This window comes from Colius striatus, chromosome 14, assembly GCF_028858725.1.
Source record: "Colius striatus isolate bColStr4 chromosome 14, bColStr4.1.hap1, whole genome shotgun sequence".
NCBI lineage: Eukaryota > Metazoa > Chordata > Aves > Coliiformes > Coliidae > Colius > Colius striatus.
This window is the reverse complement of record NC_084772.1, coordinates 7863592-7887074: the sequence shown is the minus strand read 5'-3', so window position 1 is coordinate 7887074 and position 23483 is coordinate 7863592. Positions and strand designations below refer to the sequence as shown.

The following is a 23483-nucleotide window of genomic DNA, read 5'->3' as shown; positions in this document are numbered from 1 at the left end:
GCCTTCAATGCTCACTGGAATGAGGGTTTTTTTTTTTGTTATAGGGCAAAATTCACTTTGAAACTGAAAAGAGTTTTGTCCTGGTAGATCCTAAAAAAAGTAATGTAAACTGTCATTCAGCACTGAAGGGTAAAGGGCTAATCCGAGTCTGGATTCTGTTTTTTAATTCCAAAGTACTGTGGGGTGAGGAGCTACGTTACCTTTACAGCATACACAGTGTGTTGAGGGAGGAAATGCAAATACTATTGCACAAAAAAAATTGAAACTCTGCATTTTCATATGCAGTTGTTTCAGGATTTAGTCAGTACAGGTTATTGATGGGAATACTGCTGTACTTACTTATCAATATCCTGTTTTGTTTCTTTCATAAAGCTTTCCCCCCCTCCTCCCCTGCTCCCATCCCCCTGTTGTCTTTGTGCCTAGTATTTTTCCACACTTTATTTCCTAAAAGACTAGCAGGTTTGACGATGCATTGTGATTTCTTTTCTACAGGGCTTTATGAAGGAAGCTGGAGGCAGTTCTCATTAGTCTCACTGACATCTTTTATCACTTATCAGAGGAACAAGCAAACGGAGAGCAATTCCTTTGATCATGGCAAAAGTAGAAAGAGTATTAAAAACCCTATGAAGATTCACTAAGTAGAAAGTGGAAAAGACAGTCTGTGGCATGTTTCAAAGAAGTAACATGATTTAAAGTTGCCAGATTTGCTTGTATATATTAAAGAATTGTTAATGATGCTACATTTTACATGCATCCTTAGGTTTTTGTTGTTCTTTAAAAAAAAAAAAAAAAGCAGGCAAAGGAGTTCCAAAGGTAGAATGGATGGATTAGATCAATTGGAAAATATCTCTAAAAGGTAAGCTGTGACAGAGAGGAATTCTGTGATGCAGTGAAGATTCTTGGAAATAAAAATAAGGTTGTAACAGTGGTACAATGGGTAGGAAAAGAAATCTGCTCTCTTGGGAGAATGTTAAGAACTCTTAAGAATTCATTTTCTTTTGGAAGCACTCTGTGGTGAATCAATGTGTGTTTGTGAAGGTTGCACATTGGAGCTGTGATGCTTGTAATTATCCACATATACCTGACTGCCTAACTCTGACCTCAGAGTGCCACTGCTTCTTCATTCTATGGAAAGAAAATACATTTTTCTGAGTGGTTCTGAGTATTGATTCACCTAACATGATGCCCTCATTGCATGCCTTGCATTATTACCAATAGGGCAGGGAGAAAGAGAAGCAAATATACCTTCCTACCCACAGACATTGAGCATTGTGTAGTCTAGATCCACTAGATCTGGTGTGGCTGCAGCTCAGTTACCCACTGCTCATAAATCCTTTCTCAGTTTCTGCACAGGACCATGTCATATCTCAAGGCATCAGATTCAAATTGCCCTTGAAGGCCTTTGTCTTAACCTGTGAAAATACAGAGACCACATCCATTTAGGCATTTTCTTCCAGCATAGACTCTGTGCCAGCCTTGTCCTTGCACTGTTTTTTACTACCATAGCTAATTTTTAACTATGTTTAATTTGATTTAGATATGATGCAATGTAGTACATTTCTATAGCACCTTTTATGCCAGCATCCCCAGAGTGCTTTATGATCAAGCTAATATTAGCTCTGAATTACATGCAAATTCCTAAAAGATTCATTTAAAAAAAAAACTGGTAAAGAGAAGGTCAAAATGTATGCACTCAGTTCAAAGTTAAAACAGACAGAGGGGCAAGTTATCCTCTCTTACACCAGTGTAAGAGTGGAGGAACTAATTCAGTTATTGCTTAACAACAAGCTCAGACTGTGATTCTCCAAGTGGTGCAATGCACCACGCTAACAATAGTGACTAGAATGAATTGTATGAATGCTGTAAATGACCTGGAGGTGGCAGATGAAGCAACACATAGGTGAGTTATCAGAGCTCCCTTTGTGTACACATTATTCTAACATTTGCTGTTTCTGGTAAGAAATGGGAAGGCCACACAATTCTTTGTGATATATGACCTCAGTCATCCACAGGGAAGACAGTGAGAGGAATAAACAAATAGCTTTGAGAGATGTGAATCATGGATCCAAACTGATATAAATCTTTTTACCAAAGCAAGGGACATAGAGATAAAGCAAACTCAGTTGGTTTCTCAGGATTAAAAACACAGGGTGACAGACTGAGGAGGGAGGCTGTGAGTTAGAAGCTTCTGTCCTTCCTTTCCCAAAGTCTGCCAACATTAGCCCTAAAAATGCAGCCGTCTGTTATGCAACCAAGCTTTTTTTGTTTTACTTCTTCCCAGATTTCTTTTCTCTCTTCATGATTCACAAATAACTTTTTTTCCTGGCTCTGCCTTTTTTGAGTCTCCTTTTTGATCATCATAATTTAGTTTCATGGCAGACTTTGTAATCTCACGGGCACCAGAGCCCTTTGCCAAGGTTTATGCAGATTTAAAGCCTGGATTAATCTGGCCCAGTATTTATTAAAATGTTCTGAAAATGTGAAGCACTATAAAAGCACTGTGTATTATTACTGAGTCCGTGGAAGTCCCTCCCCTGCTAACTCAGCACACATTTAAGCTGCTGTTCCTGGAGATGAGGTGCAGTGACAGAAACAACCAAATCCATGTCTTCTCCTCTGAGATCGTATCTCTCTCTCCCTTTTCCTTTGGTGTCTTTTTTTTTTTTTCTTTTCCTCCCTGAATTTCTGGAAGACACTGAATAAGAAGGAGGGAGACCCCCTTCAAAGATTTCACCTCCTGAGAGTATTCCTTCAAAGATTTCACCTCCTGAGAGTATTCTTTCAAAGACTTTGGCACAGTCTTCCTGCTTTTTGCTGCCACTGGGCTGCCCAGTTCTCTCATGCTGTTTCCTAAGCACCTTTAAAAGCTAGTAGTTTCTGCAGAAACCTTTTGGGATTGAAAAAAAGTCTTTATGCAGAGAGAGACTTTTTTCAAACTGTGGTCTGCAGCTGGCATTCGGTGTGGAGAGAAGCCAGTCTCCAAATCCAGGGCATCTGAGCAACTTCAAAAAAATCACTAGCACAACTCAGCGAACTGTAGACCCAGGCTAGCCAGATATGTTGTTGTTTATCAGGGGCTGCTTCCAAAAACATTTCTATGTTTCTCTACCTAAAGCATAGATGAAGGAGATGACTGGCAACTACAGTCTAAGCTTTCCCTTTCTCTGTTATCAAGAAGGGGTCAAAACTTCAAAATCAAATATGTGTACATACAGTGTTTGCAGTATAGTTATACCTTTATATAATTAAATTAACAGAGCTTTAACATATAGTAGTTGGTCTCAAAACAGAGACAGCTCTCATTTTCACACTTGGGAGTGCGGCTATCTAAAATGGAGTCAATGAACTTTCCTCAGCACTGTTCAGAAGGCATTATGGGTCCATTTATTTTTACTTCCCTCCCCCCATTATTTGATAGTTCTTTTAAGAGTTGTGAGTTTTACTTGGTTCCTTTTGATCAGAAGGAAAAGGTACTGTAGGAACTGAGACGCTGCAGTGACTCTGTCTTTGAACTCACCAGGTCTAAAAGCCTGCAAGAACATTTTCTCTTTCAGCTTTCTAGCCAGCTCATAGAGCTGGATGATAAAGGGGTATGTTAAATTGTCCTGAAGGACAGCTGGAAAGCTAGGTGCTACAGTTTGAACTCACAATGGAATTGAGATATATATATTTAGTTTAATAATATTAAAATTTAAATGTTAGATTTTAGAGTAGATTTTTGTTTTAAAAAAAAAAATCAAGTCGTTAAATTCTTTTCGATTGACTTCAGCTCGTGGGGGTCCCGAGCTCCTGCAAATGCTGCAGCTCCATCTAGTGGCGCTGCAGCCCCTTGGCAGGGTCGAGACAAACCTTTTAGAGACGCTACTAACGGAGAAAAATATTAAGTTCCGTATTTTTAGCTAAATTCTTTAACGTTTCCTTTCAATTATCACAGAGCCCACTCTAGAGCTGTCTAGAATGAAACAATATTTAAATTACACATGTTTCGAGAGATAAGTATATGGAAGTCTATTCAGTCTATTTATCTTCAGTATTCTTCTTGCCTGAACAATCACAGACTTAGAGATGCATTCTTATTTCTTATAAAAGAACTTAGCATGTTTAAAACTGGATATGTATCTATAACCATGTGGTACTTGTAAAAGTAGCTTTGATTCGAACTTCTTAAACCACTTAGCAAACATGTATTAAGCATCAAAACATTCAAATTGGTTCGACCCACTCATCAACCCATTTGTCCATTCACTCATTCATCAAGTATAGAGATTGGGCATATGTTTATAAAGATAGTAGACTTACTCTGCTCTCAATTACATTATAATTTAATTTATTTCAGTGCAGCTACTCTCAACTCTCACTGGTCTGACATGAAAATTAGTGTCTTCTGTATCTGTATACAGAGCAAATACATACTTACAAAGAGTGATGAACATATGTTGTAATGTGATCTTAATGTAAATAGGTTGCTTCTTTAGGGATCTCACCTCATCCAGATGGGAATTGACATTCAGTATTTTACACCATTACAATCATGTTTAGTTTTTCAACACATCTTGCCCCTGCCTTTGATCTAATCAGAAAATAAACATTCTCAATTTGATTTGCTCAGCTGCTGTCTGAGCCACAAAACGTAGATTTCATCTTGTGTCCTGAACTCCACTCCCATGCTGCTTGTACAGATCCGTTGAATTCAGTAAATGTATTTAGCCTTATTAAGATTCAGGAAAGCAAATATTATCCTCCAGTGATGCAGCAGATAACAGGAGTTAATAACAACTATGTGATAAAGATCACAGGATTCCCTGTAAACAAGATGCTGCATTGCACAGACAGCATCTTGTCTGCATATGTTTCATAAGTAACTAAGCATCCTCATGGGCTTCTTTAGTTATTTTAGAAAGTTGTGTAAACAGTATTATCTACTTAATGCCCCAAATGATATAATAATTGATATGGAAATGGGGCAAAGCTCAATAGATCGTAATGCACCTCCCCATGGACTCTTGGAGATGGTCTGCTCAGATGTGATTTAAATTTTCTTCAATCTTGCATATCAGCAGCTTGTGGTTTATTACCCATGCTCAGCAGATGGCAGTTGAACCATATTAATCTTTTTTAATCTTTATTTCTGGAAAAAAAATAATGTGAATTTATCCTTGGATTGTTATGTGTTTGAAGTATACTTCAGAAATGTCAATGACATTATGAAGAGTGAGATCATACTGAAAAGCTCTCATGCATTGTGTGCTGCTGTTGAGAAAGTGGATAATAACAGATTGCTAACATATATGGTTGTGTGGTTCTCCTTGTTTGGACTAGAAGAGCAGTGGGAAGAAATATCAGAGTTCTAAGAAATTCTTAAAACTGGAAAAATGAAAATATTTTTGTGCCTCTTCTTGTGGAAAATGATATTGGAGTTTTAGTATATTCTAAAAATCTCTTATGCAAGACTTTCTCCTTTGTAATTTTTATAAGGTAGTGATTAAAATGTTTCCCTCATTCAGCTACCTATTAATTCTTCAAATACATTTATCAGACTTGGCTTTTTTCTCTTCCTTAGACATCACATGCAGTTGTCTCTGGTGTATGATATCAGGCAAATCCTAAGCTGGGTTGCAGTTGTCCTTGGAAGATTAACTTAAGAACATGCAACCATGACATGTCGCTGCTCTGCAAAACTGTGGTTCCTGTTGTGCTCCACTATTTCTACAAACAGTGTGGTCTCCAGACCGCTGTATCAGACTCTGGAAAAAATCACTTTTCCTGTTTGTACCACAATTCCCTCAGCTGTAAAACTGGGAAAATGATACCTTGGAATGTACTGATAAAATATAAGTAAAACGTAGCTTTAAAGAAGAGGGCAAAACAATATTGGCATTGAAAAGGAATCTGAGATTTGATTAGCCTTGATCAAGGTCACTCAGTGGGCTTGTGACATTGCCAAGAGCAAAGACTGGGTCTCTAGATGCTCTGTTGACTCCAGCTGCCTTCCAGGTATGGAGAGTAGCTAGTGAATGTTAATAATGCAAACAGGACAAATGCCAGCAACTGCTCATTTCCAGTTATTTTATTAAACCAAGGATTTTGTTTTTTGTAAAAAGCACACATTGTTTTGGGGGACAGGAAATGAATGAAATGGATTTATTTATAAACCAAGCTTTTATCACTCAAATATTGTACAGCAATGAAGAGTGGAAATAAAAATGGCTATCTGGAAGCAGGAACCACCTGTTTATTTAATTTCTATTCCATTCTTGCATATGTGGTAGTGCCAGAATTTTCTTCCTCCAAAACAGCTTCACTGATGGAGCGCTATTCATTTTTGCTGGCCCAGCACCTGGAGATGTGTACTCTGGGGAATGTAAATCCCATGGTGGACTGCACAAGGATTTTACTCATTATTTCTCCAATGGCTTCTTAAAAAATGTTAAGGAAGGGTAATACATAAGCAAGACAGGTAGACATGGATGAAAATGTTAGCTATAGTCTTTTTGAGCCATTCTCAAAACATCACTTAGAAGGAAAACAAGACGTGGTGCTAGGTGGAGTGCACCCATTTCGTTTTTATGTATCTTGCGCGCTAGCCAGGACACATTGAGTTCACAAACTGAGGCTCTGCAGTCACTACTGTATCCCTGCACCAGGCAATGTGAATGGGGAAAGAGATTAATCTTCTCTAACTCCCTGCAGGGAATATGCCCTACCCAGCTACACGTTTTCAACTGTGGAAGATAAAGCTTCATGTACAGGCAGTAGGAACCTGCCTCTGCCTCACAGGCTGTCACTCCAAATGGAAGATAGCAGGGTCAGCATGGGGGCAGGAATGCCATTACCTTTTAGTTTAGTAGCATGTAACTGCTGATTATTTACTTTGCTATAGAAATCAAGTGAAAAACAATATGCAGAAGTTGACTTTGGAAATGTGAGTAAATAGAAGCAGAATTATTTTGGCAGGTACAACCAGTATCTGAGAGCACACAGTTAAGAAATCAGAACTGACTGATTGCCTATGGAGCTGATGAGCCAGCATGGTCTAACTACAGTCCAATGTACTAAATAAATAAATTATTCTTTAGTTTCTCTAATCTATAGGAAAAGTAACACCTGATTATAAAATAAGACTGCATGGGTGAGAAACTATATGAGCACACAGGTTTGGCAATTTGCTGCCTCTCAGCTCTCTTCCATTTCAAGATGATCTTCAAGAAATTAAATAGGCTTGTACAAATCAAAATTGCCTCCATGCCAATGCACATTTTGAAGTTAAATGTTGGAGTTAACTTATTTGCTTGAACTTCACATCTTTTCTGTTCATTGAGTATTGAAAACCTGAATGAGGGAACTATACTGGGGAATTACTGGGTGAGGAAACGGGCACAGTGGTTAAGTTACTTGTGCAAAGTTCAGACCAAGTCTGTGTCAGAGTTCCAGATGCAATCCAGGCCCCATGGGTTCCCATTCATTGCCATCAATGTACTTTCTCTTTCCAAGAATTTTCAATGTCATCTCTGAAGAGATTAATAAATCTGACGGACATAGACTTTGCATTTGTAGGAAGAGAATACATACATGTTTTGCTTGGGGAGGATTTAAATTTTGTTGTTTTCTAATAGTAATGAAATCACAAACTAATTTTATGAACATGACACCTGACCCTTTGATGACACAGGCTATAGGCTCTGTGGATTCATACACTAAGTAACTTGATTGGAAGTCTCAGTGCAGCAGAAGTTAAAGGCAGCCCTTGGAGTGAAGCAGATTATATGGAGTGAGGCAGATGTTGTGGCTGACTGAGTGCCACAGATGCCCTGCTGGAAAGTCACTCTGTTGAAGAAGTCCAGTGTGGGTGAATTACCCAACAGGCACACTGTTCTCTCTTCACACCACTCTGGTATTTGTTTAGTTCACTTTCTCCCATAACACAAGGAGACTGACCTCTGCATTCTGGTGTATAGGACAGAGTGACCTATTCTAGGACCATTTTGCTGACAAAAGTCTGCAAGTATGTTATATAGAAAAGCATTCTGAGAAGAAATTTGGCTTACACCAACAAAACAGTAGGGTTTTTTTACACTGTTGGTTTTATTGCCTTTTGAATTATGTCAATTATTCTCTTAGCCAAATTGCACCTCTTCATATTCCTAATGTGCACTGATGTGACGACAAAAATTGGTTTGCTTTCAGTTAATCCTTCAGAAATGAAAAGTTACAGCATTATCACAAGTAAAGATTAAGTAAGGTCTCTCTGATGTGCTGCTTTCTTGGTACTTGTCCTTGGTAGACAACATGTACTTATGGACCCTGTAATCTGGTAGTCAGCTATAAGGAGAGAGTCTGTCGACATATGCAAACTCATATACTGTCCCAGAGGAACCTGAGGAGAATCCAAGGCAGCTGTGCCTGGGATGCTGCACACAATGATGGGAGGGACCAAAAGGAGAGACATTATTTTTCCTTATTCTTTTGGTCTTTCACCACAAACTACTCTGGAGACAGAGCAGCATGATGACCATGGCTCTTTTCTGCCTTAACTTCAAGTCACCTGAATGTGATGCAGACCCCAGACTTGCTTTCTTCTTCTCCACTTAGTTACAGACTCAGACAGATCCTCTAAGAAGGTGTTACCTTTGATTCATTTTAACTGTTCTGCATCATGGTACGCTGTGGGCAGATTAGCCCTTAAATCTCTTAATTAATTGCTCTTAATTCTTTTACTTCTGGTATAACTAGAAAAAATAACAAATGTCAAATAACAAGTAATCCACATATTTTGAGTTTAATGCCTAGCTGTTAATAGCTACTTAAAATATTAACTTCCTACCCTAGACACTCCTATTATTCTGTATTGTTTCTAAGCCACCCTTCTTGTAACAATGCACAACAATGTTTTCCTGGTTCATTGCATGTTCAATTAGCTGATTCTTTTATATGTCTGTGAGGTAACTTAATAGTGTTATTCCAAATTACTAAGCACTGTCATTGTGGTCCATGAAGTATCTGCACATGGAGTACAGGCCTGGAAGTACCCAGTGTCCTATGATCAAGGAGAGGAGAACTGACCCATGCTAGCATGACATGTTAATTACAGTATTTATGAGAATTAATTTACTGGATTATTGAAATAAGTGTATGGAAAAGGTAATGGAATTGAGGGAAATTACAGAAGCAGGTAAATAAAGACTTTTCCAGCTCTTAAGAAACTTTCACAGGAGCATTAGGGTGTGGGGGCCAAGACATGCTTAGGATTTGTATATATGATCTCTTAAAGAATAAGCTGTAATACCACAGTGTCACTGAGATGCTATTTGCATGGTGCACCAGGCTGTACAACTAAGGCAACACCCAAGTTATATAAACCTCTGAAAGGCAACAGGGAAGCACATGCTTAACACAGGCTATCTGCTAACCATGTGTCTCACAGCTTGACCATCAGGATTAAATGCTAGCATTATATCAGCCAAATGTTCTCCCTAACAGCCCCCTTCTGTGGTTCCTTTCCATTATGTATGTAGAGCACATGGTATGAATTTTCTGCCGTGGTCAGAGCTGTACTTAAAGATCACCCCAAATAAGAATGTGTCTTCAATGCAAGTCATAAAACTGAATCAGCTACAAAAGGGAAATGAAGCATATTCCCTCATCTCTGATGGAATGTTCATCACTTGTATTTTTTGCTCCTACCAAGCTGATTATAAACCTTCCTCCCAGGTTCTCCTGCCCCCCACAGCTGACTTCAGTGGAAACAGGATAAATCCCATCATTCTGAGAAATGACAAAGTGCTATTTGACCAGGCTGCAGCTGGAAGAGTGAAAAACTACCTTCAGTGTCTGAAGGTTCACCCTTTGGATTGCATCTGCTGAGAAGATACCTCTCTTCTTGAAAGGAAGTTTCCACATGAGCAAGAAACGTCTCTGATTCTGCAGATTCGTAAGTGCTTTTATTCATTGCATTTTCCTATTCTGACTTTTCACACAACATAAGCTATATTCAAAATAAGCAAATCGTAAATGATTTTTTTTTGTTACACATTTCTTTGCAAAAAACCTTAATAAGCTTAGGTGCACCTCATACCTGTAGAGTAAATATCATATTTTCCAACAGAAATGTTAATGTCTCCTTGAACATGGATGATATTTGAATATTTTTTCTTTTTTATTACCATGAAGTTATGTTAGCCAAACAGGTAATTTCCAGTCCTTACTCTTTTCCAGGAGTTTGTGTTCAGGAAAAGGATCTGAAAGCTTTGCTCTTTAATGAAATGGTTTCATATGTTCATTTTACATACTCCCGAACTGCGAGTTCTTTCAGGGTAAAAACCCGTATGGGATCTTTTTTTGCCTTCCATTCTTCCAGTTTTTCTTGAAAAGACAGAAAATCCTTCCCAAGTTCATATGCCAAAGTGATCATTGTTTCTAACAATGGCATGTAATACCTGTGGCTGGTATGCACACAAAGGCGTGATAGAGCTCTTTCTCCATATTCAAAGGCAGATGCTGTGTTTTCCAGGTCCTTGTGGCACACTACAATAGCACAGAGAGTAGGGACAATTGAGACGGGGTTGCCTCTGGTCAGCCTTTCCTGCAGACCAATGACTTCTAAAAGGATATCTAGAGCTCTGGTGTACTGGCCACCCCTCAGGCAACCATATGCTTCCTGAAGCTCTGGCCTTGTTAAGAAGTCAATAAATTTTTTTGATCTTCGGATATATTTCATAGAATACAGGAGTCTCAGGTAGTCCTTGAAAGCTAATTTTCTCTCATTGATTATTTCTTCCGTAAAGTTCCCAGTCAGAGCTTTTCTGGGAAAGGTCACATCTTCCATTTCTTCACTAAATTCCTCCAGCAGGTTTCTGTGCAGTTTCTCAAAATCTGAATAACGCCGTTCAATTACAGACTTGTCGCTGTCAAAACTCCCTGTTTGCAAAATGATGATTTTATACATCTAAACACAATAAAGCAGAAAAATAAGCATGAGAAGAACTGTTCTAGCCCCAATGCAGTCATATTTTGTCTGTTGTTGCTTTGGAAAGTCTTTCTGCTTGCATATTCCACCAACGAAAACCTTCCAGCACCAGTTTTGTGTACATAATCTTCTATACTCCTCTGGCTTATGGCAGTGCTGCTAAATGAGTTGCTGCCTAGATTATGGTGCACGCTCACTGTAGGCCTGATCTTTGAAATCTGTAGCCATCACATTAATAATTCTCACCTCCCGCTGTTTTTGTACTTTTGTCATCGGACTTAGCCTTAGCATGTAAACAAGTTACAGATAAACAATGCACTAAGAGACCTCATCCTGCAAAGTGCTGGCAATGGGGAACCAGCAGCAGACTGAAGCACATAAAATCACTTACATTGCTGTAGCTGTACTGTGTTCATAACAGGCTGCTGCAATCAGTCATCTTCAATAAACTGAATTGATTTCCCAGACTCAATATTAAATGGAATCTTTTTTATGTTGGTTGTAATACTCAGAAATGTTGTTCATATCAGACTTTTCTAGGGATTTGGGGGTGTTAGTAATGCTGTGAAAGAAGAGGCAATATTTGGCAGTAATATTTGCTGTGTGCAAAGATAAGCTGGAGCAACTCCAAAGCCCTTTTTTTTCCCCCTAAATCATTGTCCTGCTATTAAAACTTCCTTGGCATATAAATAATGTAAAAAAATGTGACATTTCTACAACATTCTGTTTGCTATCCAAAATCTTTCATTAACAGCTAACAGCAATGCTGTCTCATATCAACAGCACTCAAGAGTATGTCTTCCTCAGCTCTTCACTAGCCTCAGAATGACCATAATAAATGTGATATTAAAAAAAAAATCTACAAAATAAAATTGTGTATTATGTGTTGTACAAGTACATTCTCTTCTGATACTGATCCAAGCACAATAACCAGTGGAGCTCCACTGAGGCCAGCTTAACTGTGTCACCATACGCCAGCAAAAGACAAGGGACTGTTGACCTTGCTGGCTTTTGGATGATGACCATGTTCTCATTGAATTATACAGGAACTGGAGCAGTTTTACTCTTGCCAGCATTTTCTTTGCTGCTGTTGAAGCGTGCAAACCAGTATTAGCACTAGTGTCTGTCTGATTCTCTTCCTTATGTTTTTCCTTAAAGACAAGTTCTCCTTTTAATCTTCATAAATGATCTTTACAGGCGCTCCTTGAAAGGTTTCTAAATTTGAGCTGACTTCTCTGATCTCTTTTCATTTGTAAGCAATGTGACATTTTCTTGTACTTTGTCCTGCTCCCTGATGAAAAGTGTAAATAAGCCTGATGCATGGCCAAAGCAATCATAAGAGGGATTTTTTTTTAAGCTATCATTTTATCAAGGGCAGCTAAGTGAATAATTTACAAGTACTCGAGTTTTATTTGTGGAGTGAGCATGAAAAGGGGCATAAATACTATTTAATTAACTATCACTCAAAATGACTCTGTTTTGTTGTAATGTAAATCTTTTTGCCTAGGCATGTAACTTGATTATAAGTTTAACTACTTGCACATATTCAGGATGATACTCTGGTTCTCATACAGTTATACTAAAAGAACTTTCAACTGTTCAACAAATTCAGTAGCTATTGAGGGGATGAAAGAAGGGCAGCATCTAAGTAGGTGCATATAGCATGGAACAAAATCTTAAGACAGTCTCCAGAACATTTACCTGCTTCATATTCTACCAAGCTGCATCACCCTGTATCAGAAATAGTATTGTGATTCTCAGCACTTTTAATCTATAGATCTCAGACGCTGTTGCAAACAAGGAAAACATCCTTATCTGAATTTCACAGGAGTACTGAAAGAGACTTGCTCTAGATCAGTCCTTCCAAAGGCCAGGAGCAGAATCAGAAATAAAACCCAACTGTTGGTACTGTGAGTAAAGATACAAAAAAATCCAACCTGTTCTGTTGTTCCAGTCATACTCACACTCACAGTTCACCTCATACTCACAGTTCACCTTCAAAATATGACAGAAATATGCCATCTGATGGAGTTCAAGGTAGCGAAGGGCAACTATCCCAAGCGATCTAGCTGGAGGATGTCTTAGACTTTGTCAACATCGAAGAATTTTGCACTAGTGCTAACACAAATCTCTGATGTGGAAGCTATACAAACGCCATGCAGATGCTACAGCAGGCTAGCTTGGTGGAAATATAACTATATTGATATTTTTACACTTGTGTGAATTTCCTTAATGTTGACAAGCCTCTGAGTGTTAAGGATAGTCAACCTTCTAATTGACTTGAAATAAATTTTCACTGCTGCAGATTTTGTGAACTATAAGAGGGGTTTTTTTTAGGGGCAGATTCCACCAGCTATGCCCACACAATCAGTGAGCACAGGTTCTACTCAGTATGATCACAGCATGCAAACCTTGGTCCTTGGTAAGGCTTTCATGTAGGGAGTCATGCTGTGTGCTGTGCAGACCCCTGTAGAGTGAATAAAAATTAATGACCTTCTTACATATTCATTTCTTAGCTTACCACATATTTAGATAAGTGCTGCTCTACAATTCTGGTTGATGGGATTTCAAAAAGGAGTTTGACTTGTCTGCACTGGCTTTTTTCATTCCTCCAATACTCCTGAAGCTCCTTAGTGGTCATCGAAGAGTTGGGACTTATGGATGCATTGGAATCTAAAAGCAACATATTTAGTATTTCAGATTATAAACTTTGCATTTGGAAACAAAACTCTTATGTATTTATCATGAAAAGAGAGCCTAGAATTTCTGTTGCTGTAGCAGCAAGACCTAAAGATTGATAAGCGATTTCACTGCTAATAAAGACAGGTCCAGATTCCGTGGGGAAAGCTGTTTTGGTCTGAAATTTTGAAAGACATAAAATCTGCTGTAGAACACGAAGTTATAAAAAAAATACTGTCAAGAAATATTATATGTCTAGGTTGTAACCTCAGGCACAGTCTAAGCAGGAGATATGCTTCACCATTGCAGAAGGAGCCCTAAGAAATGCCAACTCAGTCTCCACAATCAAATGCTTCTCAAGTCTTCTTTTTTGCTAAAAGGAGGAAATAATACAATTCAGCTGCAGATTCAGACATACATTCAAGTATTGACCCTATTCAAATATTGGGTTTGTGGAGGTGAAAGCTGAGAAAACGTGAATACCCTAAACTTAAAGGAGAAACTCAGATAGCCAGTCCAGCTAAAGGAGGAACTCTCACATCCTCTTTTGCTACAGTTCTGCTGCATGTATTTTATTTACTTCCCTCTCTTCAGCTCTCTCCCCTTAGTGACATATCCACACAAATATATATGCATATAGAAAAAATGTAGGACAGCTGGTTGCAGAGTTTGCTTACAGGGGATTTTGATGTGACTTTTCAAAGGGGTGATTTCTCTGTCTTTGAAATCTACTGACAACAGTTTTTATCAGGTAGCATATAGGCTAACAAAGCAGATATAAGAAATGGAATATTTGTATTTCAGTGGACACATCAGCCCCAACTCCCAATCTAAAATGTCTCTGTTAATGTTGTGAGTCTGCAAGGTGTATAACATTCAGACAATGGAGGTGAACAACCACAAATGAATGGGAAGATAACAGCGTGATGCAGAAATAGTTGTAAAGGCACCACAGCACTTCTTTAGTGGCCTCACTTCTACATGTTCTTAATCATTTGGCCATACTGTTTCAATTATCAAGGCCTTTGGGGTTTAGCTCAATCTCTACAAAGTATATATTTCCTAAGAGAGGTGGTGTTTATGACACTAAGTTTTCAGGCTGAAAATCTTGATGAGATTATATATATTTTGGATTATATGAAACATTTTATTTAATAACAGATGACAGCAATGTTATGCAAAGTAAAAGTTCAATGCTGCCTCTTCATAAGGCTTGTGAGAGACTACTGCTTGAGATCAGCTTCAGTCTTGGTGTTCTTGCTGATAAAGCCAAGAAGTCCAGATTCTGGGATGTACAGAAAGTGTGCTCCCAAGACAGGCCACCTGATGATCACTGTTTTGATTCCTGGTGTGTAAACTAAATCTGGAATATGTTTTAGGCACAAGAGATTTAAAATGACAATTCTGCATGTGTATATACACAATGGTATGTGCATCTGTTTCACTATATCACTACAGTATTACTACAAGTTTAATCAAGGTTTATTTTCAGTGGAGTATATTAGTGTAGATCTAGACTACTGCTGCAATAATTAAAACAAAGATTTTTATATAGAAGATTAATGGCATAAATAGCTACACGAAAAAGAAAATTAAAGGACAGCATCAACCTTGCACATCATCTTTTTCTGGATTTTCTTTTCTCATTTGGCATGACATTTCAGCTTTGGGTTGTTTTTGTTCTTCATCAGATGGACTTGTGGTAGAAAATGTAGTAATCCTGCGTACAGCTTCTGACAGTTCCTTTTCTGCTGTGCAGTGTGAGTCCTGGTCCATTGCAAGCTATCACTGGAAGATTACAAAAATTACAATATTTCTCAGTAGCATGCCTTTAGAGGACGCAGTCTGGCAATCTTTTTTTTATTGACTTACTCATTGTTCTCTGTGAACTTGTATGAGGGCAACCATAGTTTCACAACAACCAAAGTAATGAATAGAAATATCTACAGAGTTACCAGTGAAGAGCCATTCCTGTTATTACCACTGAAAATGTTTAGATATCTTTTTTGCAGATTAAAATCAAACACAAAAACCATAACAATTTATATTGAATAAGATTAGGTGGGGAACTCTGTTTTTTTTCTGTGAGAATTTTGTTATACACTTCAGTGGGGGCAGATTTTTTCTCCCTGTGTTTTGCCCTCAGGCTTGCAAGTATGAGCTCAGATGAACTTGGAGATAATTAGTATAACTATCAGCCTGGCTCTCTTACTCTGCTAGAATTTACTGTTCTCAAGGCTCTAAAACTTGCCATCTGTTCTTAATCACAATCTGTAGGGCAAAATAGGGCAATATTTAAAATAATATGATATTTTTGTCATATTTCACAGATCAAGTTCTCTCCAGAGACTTGTCTCTGTACCACAAGAACAAAACAATTGAATCTAACAATTGCTAGGTGTGAGGAGAACTGAGTTTTCTAATTATTATACAGAAGCATTCTCCTTTTACTTGTCTTTTTAACCTATATGCTGTGCTTGCAGTAAATCTGTATGCCTATTCTGCTGGGACTACTATTTTACCACATTCTGATATTGTGCTTAACACAACATACCCCTCCTCCATAGACCAGAATGGCCATTCTGCCACATAAATATCTCCCCAGGGCATTTTTAGTTTGGTTTTTTGTTACATCTTTTTGTTATACTAGCAGTTGAAAAAAGTTCTAAGAGTGTCTTACCAACTTTGCCAGGATGCTGTGTCAATTAGCATGAGAGAAGTGTTACTCACAATTCAGCCAACAGGTGAAAATCAAATAACAGAACAATCTCCTTTAAAAAAAACCAAAACCCAAAATAGTCTTCCTGCTATGAATGTAAGAATAACGCCCAAGCTGTGGTTATTAAGTAATGAGAGAGATTGGGGCAGGGATGTTGCTACATGTCATTTTGCCTCCACTTGTCTACCACACTGTTGTGCAATGCTGGATACCGAGGTGAGGAAACTCCTTCAGTAGATCTATTGATTTGTGGCAAACTGCAAGGCTATAAAAAGAAAAACAATTACTATCCCCACTGGAAATAATGGAAGTGCAAACCACTTTCCTCTAACAGAAACCCTTCCTTTGCCTTGCCTGGATAAGCAAGTCCACACATGTTGTCGTCCTCCTTAATAAAAGCACCACAGATGCCCTTATTTTTGGCATTTGGACTGTTGTTTTGGAACTCACTGTTCTTCTTGTCCTCCTTCAGATTTGCTTTGTTGAACAGGAGGAGTAGCCACTTATTGCCTAATTGTGCAGTCTTTTGAAAATCATGACAGTTTATCCCAATAACACAAACTTGCAAATATTTGGTTTTAGTGTAAAGATAATCTCAAATACAGTAGATTAAATGAGGACTTAAATGGCAGCTTTTTTCTTGGTTGTGAGTTGGTATAAACTTATATGTAAAATTATATTTATAATCAAGATATGTATAAGTATAGATATGTATAATTTTATATACCTAATATATGTATATATATGAAAATACTACTTTAAAACACGATTTACCAGAGAAACACAACATGCTTGTAAGTAGAAGAATGCAGAAGTGAATGTTGTGATAAGCAAGTCTTCTGCCTTGAAAGCTATACATACTTCATATAACCGGTTTTATTTTCACAGCTAAAAATCCTTTTAAGCTTTTTTAACTAAGATACTCATTAATTTTACAAATTAAAAAAATAAATCCAAAACAACACAAACCTCCCTGTAACGGATTAGACAGTTTTACTTTGAACAGACACTCATCCTGTTCCGTTTCAGAGTGAATGCCACCGTAACTGCTTTACAGAGTTGAAAGTAACATTAAGAACCGAAATACCCAGAATACTCACCTGGGAACTGCTGAAGAGCTAGTTGTGGTGCATGTATAGTCTATACAAAGCCATGAGAAGCCTGCTTCGCGTTTTGAAAATGCAGAAAACTATGTCTGTGTTTTCTGCTAACAGGCACATTCAGTGTTTTACAAAAAGGAAGGAAGAAGCCTTGATTAAATCAGACTTCCTCATCCAATTGGCTGACTGGTTCAGTGCTGGCTGATTACGCATGAAGTCTCCTATCTGCCTAGACCAGCCCTTGCACTGTCTGTGGGTGAGACACAGCCTGATGGCCTCAATACAGTCCTAGCAAGGGCAAGGTGGCAACCTCCAGTGTCAGGACGACATGTGCAAGCACAGTGTCTGGCAGGGAGATGAGTTCAACAGTAAATACAACTACAAAATCAATGAAAACTACTTTGCATGCATTTCTGAGACCCTCACACTTAGCTAAAGAGATATTAGGAATAAAGAGCCAAATCTGTAAGTGTACTCATGTGGAAAAATATGCCCCTTGGGACATCTTTAAAATACAGACTTAACATCCAGTTCAGAAAAGAAAATGCAGATGGTACCACAATAAATAGCTTCACTCTATGACAATTGCACATTCAACAGCAATCCCAGTTCCACATAGTGTTTAGACATCAATTTCAAATATATGCCTAATTAAAGTTCAAAAAGGAGCATTATAATTTCTGACTAAACTTGAAACGGGCTTATGTTTGTGCCTAAAATTAATCCTGTGCTTGAAGTGAGGACCATGTTAAGAACAACACATTAATCCACATGTCCTTTGGCCCAGATGCTTCCTTTTGCAGTTCACCTCACTTTGGAAATTTGCTTTAAAGCATCAGGACAGCTATTTCTGGGGTAAATAATATGGACACTATCACTTTGTAGTAATGTAAGTTTCCCTGTTGCCAAAGCTCACTCACTGAAAAACCAAGCGATTTTAATGCAGCACAAATGTGGGAGGCAAACATCCAAGGGACCACATGGATCCTGCCCCACACATTCCTTTGGAACAAACAATTTAAAATAATGTAAAACTGGGGCCATAAACTGGTAATGTGTCTCTTCTGTTTAATTGACACCATAAAACAATGCCAACTCTAACTTGGACTCAGTCTAAATGTATAAGTCTTGCCAAAATAGCTGTCAGAATGATGAAAAATCACTCCCACGCAGCTACAGCCATACTGGCAAAAGCACTTGCATAGATGCCGTTATATTGGCAGAGTCCTTTAGCCAGTTTAGCATGTTCCATGTGGAAAGTGATTTAAGTTACACCAGAAAAGAAATCTGTGCTTGCCAATACAGCTCTAAGGTACAACTATACCAGCCAACCCTTTTAAATGTAGACAAGGCATGGGTTTCTGGCTCAAGTCTCATTCCTTTAAAGTTAGATTTATGGGTTTGGTTACAATTGTGAGCAAGAGCCAAGGGGGATTTCAGTGCATTTCACTCACACTGACAGTTCACAGATGTATCTAAGCTTTGAATTATGAATCTGCTAATTTATGTGTTGCCAAAAGGCAGTGTATTATTTTCTGATGCCTAGTGCTATTGTCCCATTCTTGATAAAGCTAAAAGAAAAGAGGAAAGTGCATCTTTTGTATATTATGACCTCTAGGTTCAGTTATTTCAGACTAAGTCAGTCCTAGACAAATTAACATGGATGATTAAAAGAAGTGAAATCTGTTATTATGAACATGGCTGACTGATACAAAATAATTTACAAATGAAGGGTGTTTTGCAAGAATTCTGCCTGCCTCAGTAGAGACAGCTGTTATGGTCACAGGCCATTCCTCAGGATGAATCTATGATATTCATGGTAGGTTGCTCCTCCTCATCCTGCTCCCATGCACTTGGGTTTGGTCTAGACAGCCCCTGGCCCTTCACTGGGACCCAATGCTGTTAGTCTGGCAGCATTTTAGTTTCCTAAACGTCTACTTGATTATCACATTCAAAAAAAGTCTGCAACATACAGTAGTGTTTGCTAGCAGAATGCACAACTACCATCTTTCCTATTATAGTCTCAGTTCCAACAGTCAAATACTCTGTAAAGGGTTAAGCAGTGGGAAAGAATTTGCACAATGGAGCATACAATTCTCAGAGGTGGGCAAGGGCACTTACACCATCAATTTCTCTGGCTATTCATAAACTTTAAAAGGAAAAACCATGTTCTGTCATAGTCAGTGGTGGCAGAGGGATCCTCATGCACTGGCTCACTCAGAGTTTGTATTCTGTGAAAGCACTGGCTTTGGCATACATAAAGAGCACAGCGTTATAAAAGCATCTACCTAGAGATATCTCTGTGATAACAAAGAAGCGAGGCAAGGTTAAACACATGACACCGCAGTGCACAAAAGTGGTTGTCAGAGGAGTTGGGTCCTCTATAGCAACTTAAGATGAAATGACTTATTTTAGGAAGACTATCCTGAAAGTTTATGTCTAAAACTTGGTAACCAGCCACCAGATGAGCAAGCCTTGTGATGCCATTTTAAGGATGCCTGTCTTGAAAGACTGTGTTTGTGCTTGTGGTAGTTAAAGAACCAGATGTGACTGCTGCAATAGCATAAAAACATCCTGCCTTGATTTATACCCTGATTTGGGCAGTTCACATTTTCCCACTTGGATAAATTACATAAACCCAGACAGGCACAATATTTAACCACAGAATACAAAGCTGGTATTGACTTGTTAAATTGTGAAGTAAACCAATGTTTCATACCAACTGCAGTTTATTGCCAGATTTTATTGGCATTTTACTATAGGCACAGGAAGATCTTATTCTTGTTAAAGAAAATGTCTGTAATATCCCTATTATGAAATATTCTTCAGGTTCTGTCCTAAGAAATGCAGCTTTAGGTAACCTCATGGAGTCCCTGCTGCTTTCCCTCTCAGGTTGCAAACTATGTAACTAAATCTTATTTGTTTTACCAACTCATAATCATAAAGAGAAAAAAACAAGAGGAGGCAGAAATACTTAACATTTTTATCCAAGTCCCCTTTTATCACATAACTAATATTTAGAAAGTGCTGTAATGTTGTCTTTGATGCTTCTGCAAGAACCTTCTTCTCTTTTCTTTTTCTTAAGGCAGCTGGATAAACACCTACCATTTCCATGTTTGAAGTAGCAGAAAAGTTCAGCTGTTCTGCATGAATATTCTGCACTTCTAGGATGATGCTTTGATAAATGAATACCATACTCCTATCCTGGCACAGCACAAAACTATTCCATGCTATTTATATAATGTTTAATTATTTAGTGTTGTGTCATTTGAAGGTAGAATTTATTTACCAGACTTCATTATTACAAAACATGTCTCTCTTAACAAGAGCCTGCTTTAAAGAAATAATTCACTGTTTAATGGCAAATGTCTCGTGCTGGTGTTACTGACAGGGTTTTCAACATGAAAGAAACATAGCAGGCCCACTTTACACTGCCAAAGCCCTGTTATCACTTTACAACTCCTTTATACTTCTAAAGGAGTATGAAGGAGCTTTAGAGTAAACAACAGTCCTGGCCTGCCTTTCATCTGTGGTCTGTCAGTGCCACAGAGCTGCAGAGTGAGCCGGTGGGTCACTGGGATATGAACTTGGGCTCCATTTCACTAGCACAGCTCTGGCTGTAGAATGACAGACTTTCTAAAGGGTCTATGTTGGTCATTTTTCCTACTGAAAGCATAGACAGTTGAGTACATAACTGCATGGACTAGATAAATAGTTTTAAATATATCTGAGTTATTAGGAATACCACATGTGGTCATTCCTATCTGGTATTTTGGTATTTCATTCTTATAATGTGTCTGTCTCTTCTAAGACATAGTTACTGTGTACTTAAGCTAATACTTTTAGTTGTGTTCCACGCGTAGTTTACTTATACCCAAAATCTAAACATAATGAAACTTGGAATAACGGGATTTATAGCAGACATGCCAATGCATTTTGTAGCAGCATAAAAGGCAGGTCTGCACATGGAGGGAAATGCAGCGGCTGTGTCTCGATAGCCACCTTGAGGACTGGCAGAGCATAGCTCGGCTTTACTGCCTGCCCTGCGGTGGGAAGAAACGTGACTCATAAATCTTAGTATCTTTTCACTACTTTGAAAATAAATAGCATTTTAAAATGCAATTTTGGTCTTAAGTGACTAAATAAAATGATTAGTGTGCACATTCATTCCATAGTAGATGGAATCTCAGCATTTCCTCAGGGCTTTGCAATAAACTCCTGCTGATTTCTGATGCTCAAATTCTGTCCTGTCCATCTTCCACCAACAAAAGCCTGTGCCTTCACAGAATCACAGGATGGTAGGGGTTGGACCTCTAGAGATCATATAGACAATGCTAAAGCAGGTCCACCTAGATCAGGTCACACAGGAACATGTCCAGGAGGGTTTGGAAACCTCCAGTGATGGAGATTCCACACCCTCCCTGGGCAGCCTGTATTGGGGCTCCATTATCCTCACAGTAAACAGGTTTTTCCTTAAGTGAAACTTTTTGTGTTCCATCTTGTGTCTGTTACCCCTAGCCTTATCACTGGGCACTACAGAAAAATAAGAGTTGCCCCATCCCCTTGACTTGCTTTCCATCTTCCTACCAAGTCATGGTAGTGACACACATCTCTGCAGAGCTCAGCAGTGGGCACTCCAGCCCTGACCTAGGGTTGCATTGGATCCAATAGTCTGCTCAGATTCTGGAGATTCATAAGGAACAGGATTAGCAGGAACAACCTTTAGTTTGTGTTGAACTGCATGTGTTATTAAATTACATAAAAACATGCACTAATGGAATGTTAAAGATGCTAAGAAATTGGAAAAGTGTTTATTTGTATGTCAACATCTTTGTAATCACTTTATGCACACAATCATTTGCTATTTTTTGTCAAAAGTGCTTCTTTGTAGGAAATCCTTTTCTAGCACAACATTTCAGAAATGTTTCTAAAAACACCAGCTAAGTATTAAAAAAAAGTCTTCTCCAAAAATCAATGTCCTCTGGTAACGCTGCATATGTGAGTAGAGCTTTTTGAACACGATCAGCCTGCTAAGCAACTCTTCAGAGACTAGAGTTTGTTCTCTTGTGGATTATTTAAGAGCTCACTCTATAGACAAACCGCTGATGCCGAATGCATGGAACAGAACAGCATTCAGATGACAAGTCACACTCAAAAGCAGGTCGGTTAAAGAGGAGCTACAATTGGCTTTTATTAAATCAGATGTAGCATTATAGTACAGCAGCATTACTTACATTTGAGAGTAAAAATGTCTCAGAACTGGGTATTGAAGCCATATTAAGTTTGGCATTCGTGAGAAGTCTGGGGGGAACTACAGCCGCCCGCTTCATGGTGATGCTCGAAACTACCGCCCGGGGACTCCTACAGAGCTGAGAGCGCAGCACGCCGGGGCAGCCGCTGCTGCGCACCCGCTCCGCACACACTGCTCCCGCGGCCAACCGAACCCACTGAAGGCCAGTGAGCGGCTCTGAGCCCGGAGAGGCTTTTGCCCGCACACTGGGCTGCGCTGAGGTCCCCAGAAGCGTCGGCTTTTCCAGTCTCAGGCGTGGCCCCGCCGCGCTCCGCACCGCGGCCCCGCTCCCCACGCCGCGAGTGCCGCCCGCCGCCGATCGCCCCTCCGGGCACTCCTTCGGCACGCAGGCCCGAGGGCTCAGGCCGCGCCGTTTCTAGCTGAGCCCCGCGGCGGGACCGAGACCGGCCCCACCAGCCGTGCCGCCCCCACGACGGGCGCCAATAGGGACACGCGCACCCGCCGGCAAATCAGCTCCGCCGTAGGTCCCGACGTCCCGCCTTCGAGCTCTGGAAAACCAATCAGCGCCCTCCAAGGGGGAGCGTTCCGCCAACCGAGCCGTTCTGACCTCCCCGCCCCCTTCTCTGCGGCTCGTACAATCTTGATGACCTGGAAACCCCCGTATCACCTCGTCACGTGGCGGAGCTCTTCGCCAATAGCGCTATGAAGCGGTGGCTTTGGCGTGCTGTGATTGGCTGAGAGAGAGAGGGCGGGCCCTCCGCAGCAGCAGCA

General features: G+C 39.3%; 1 protein-coding gene across 2 annotated transcripts; it reads right to left on the bottom strand.

The window, feature by feature from the left end:
• Positions 1-6098: 6098 nt before the first annotated feature.
• Positions 6099-23323, bottom strand: SNX20 (sorting nexin 20). 2 transcript variants are annotated; one of them, XM_062007695.1, is made up of 4 exons: positions 22696-23323; positions 15253-15430; positions 13485-13636; positions 6099-10942 (listed from the first exon to the last, which is right to left on the bottom strand). In XM_062007695.1, exons 2-4 carry the CDS (start codon positions 15416-15418, stop codon positions 10274-10276), a joined length of 987 nt encoding a protein of 328 aa, XP_061863679.1. In that variant the 5' UTR covers positions 15419-15430; positions 22696-23323; the 3' UTR covers positions 6099-10273. The 2 variants fall into 2 exon arrangements, with proteins under 2 accessions (XP_061863679.1, XP_061863678.1); XM_062007694.1 differs by lacking the exon at positions 22696-23323 and adding an exon at positions 17462-17583.
• Between the last annotated feature and the right edge of the window lie 160 nt (positions 23324-23483).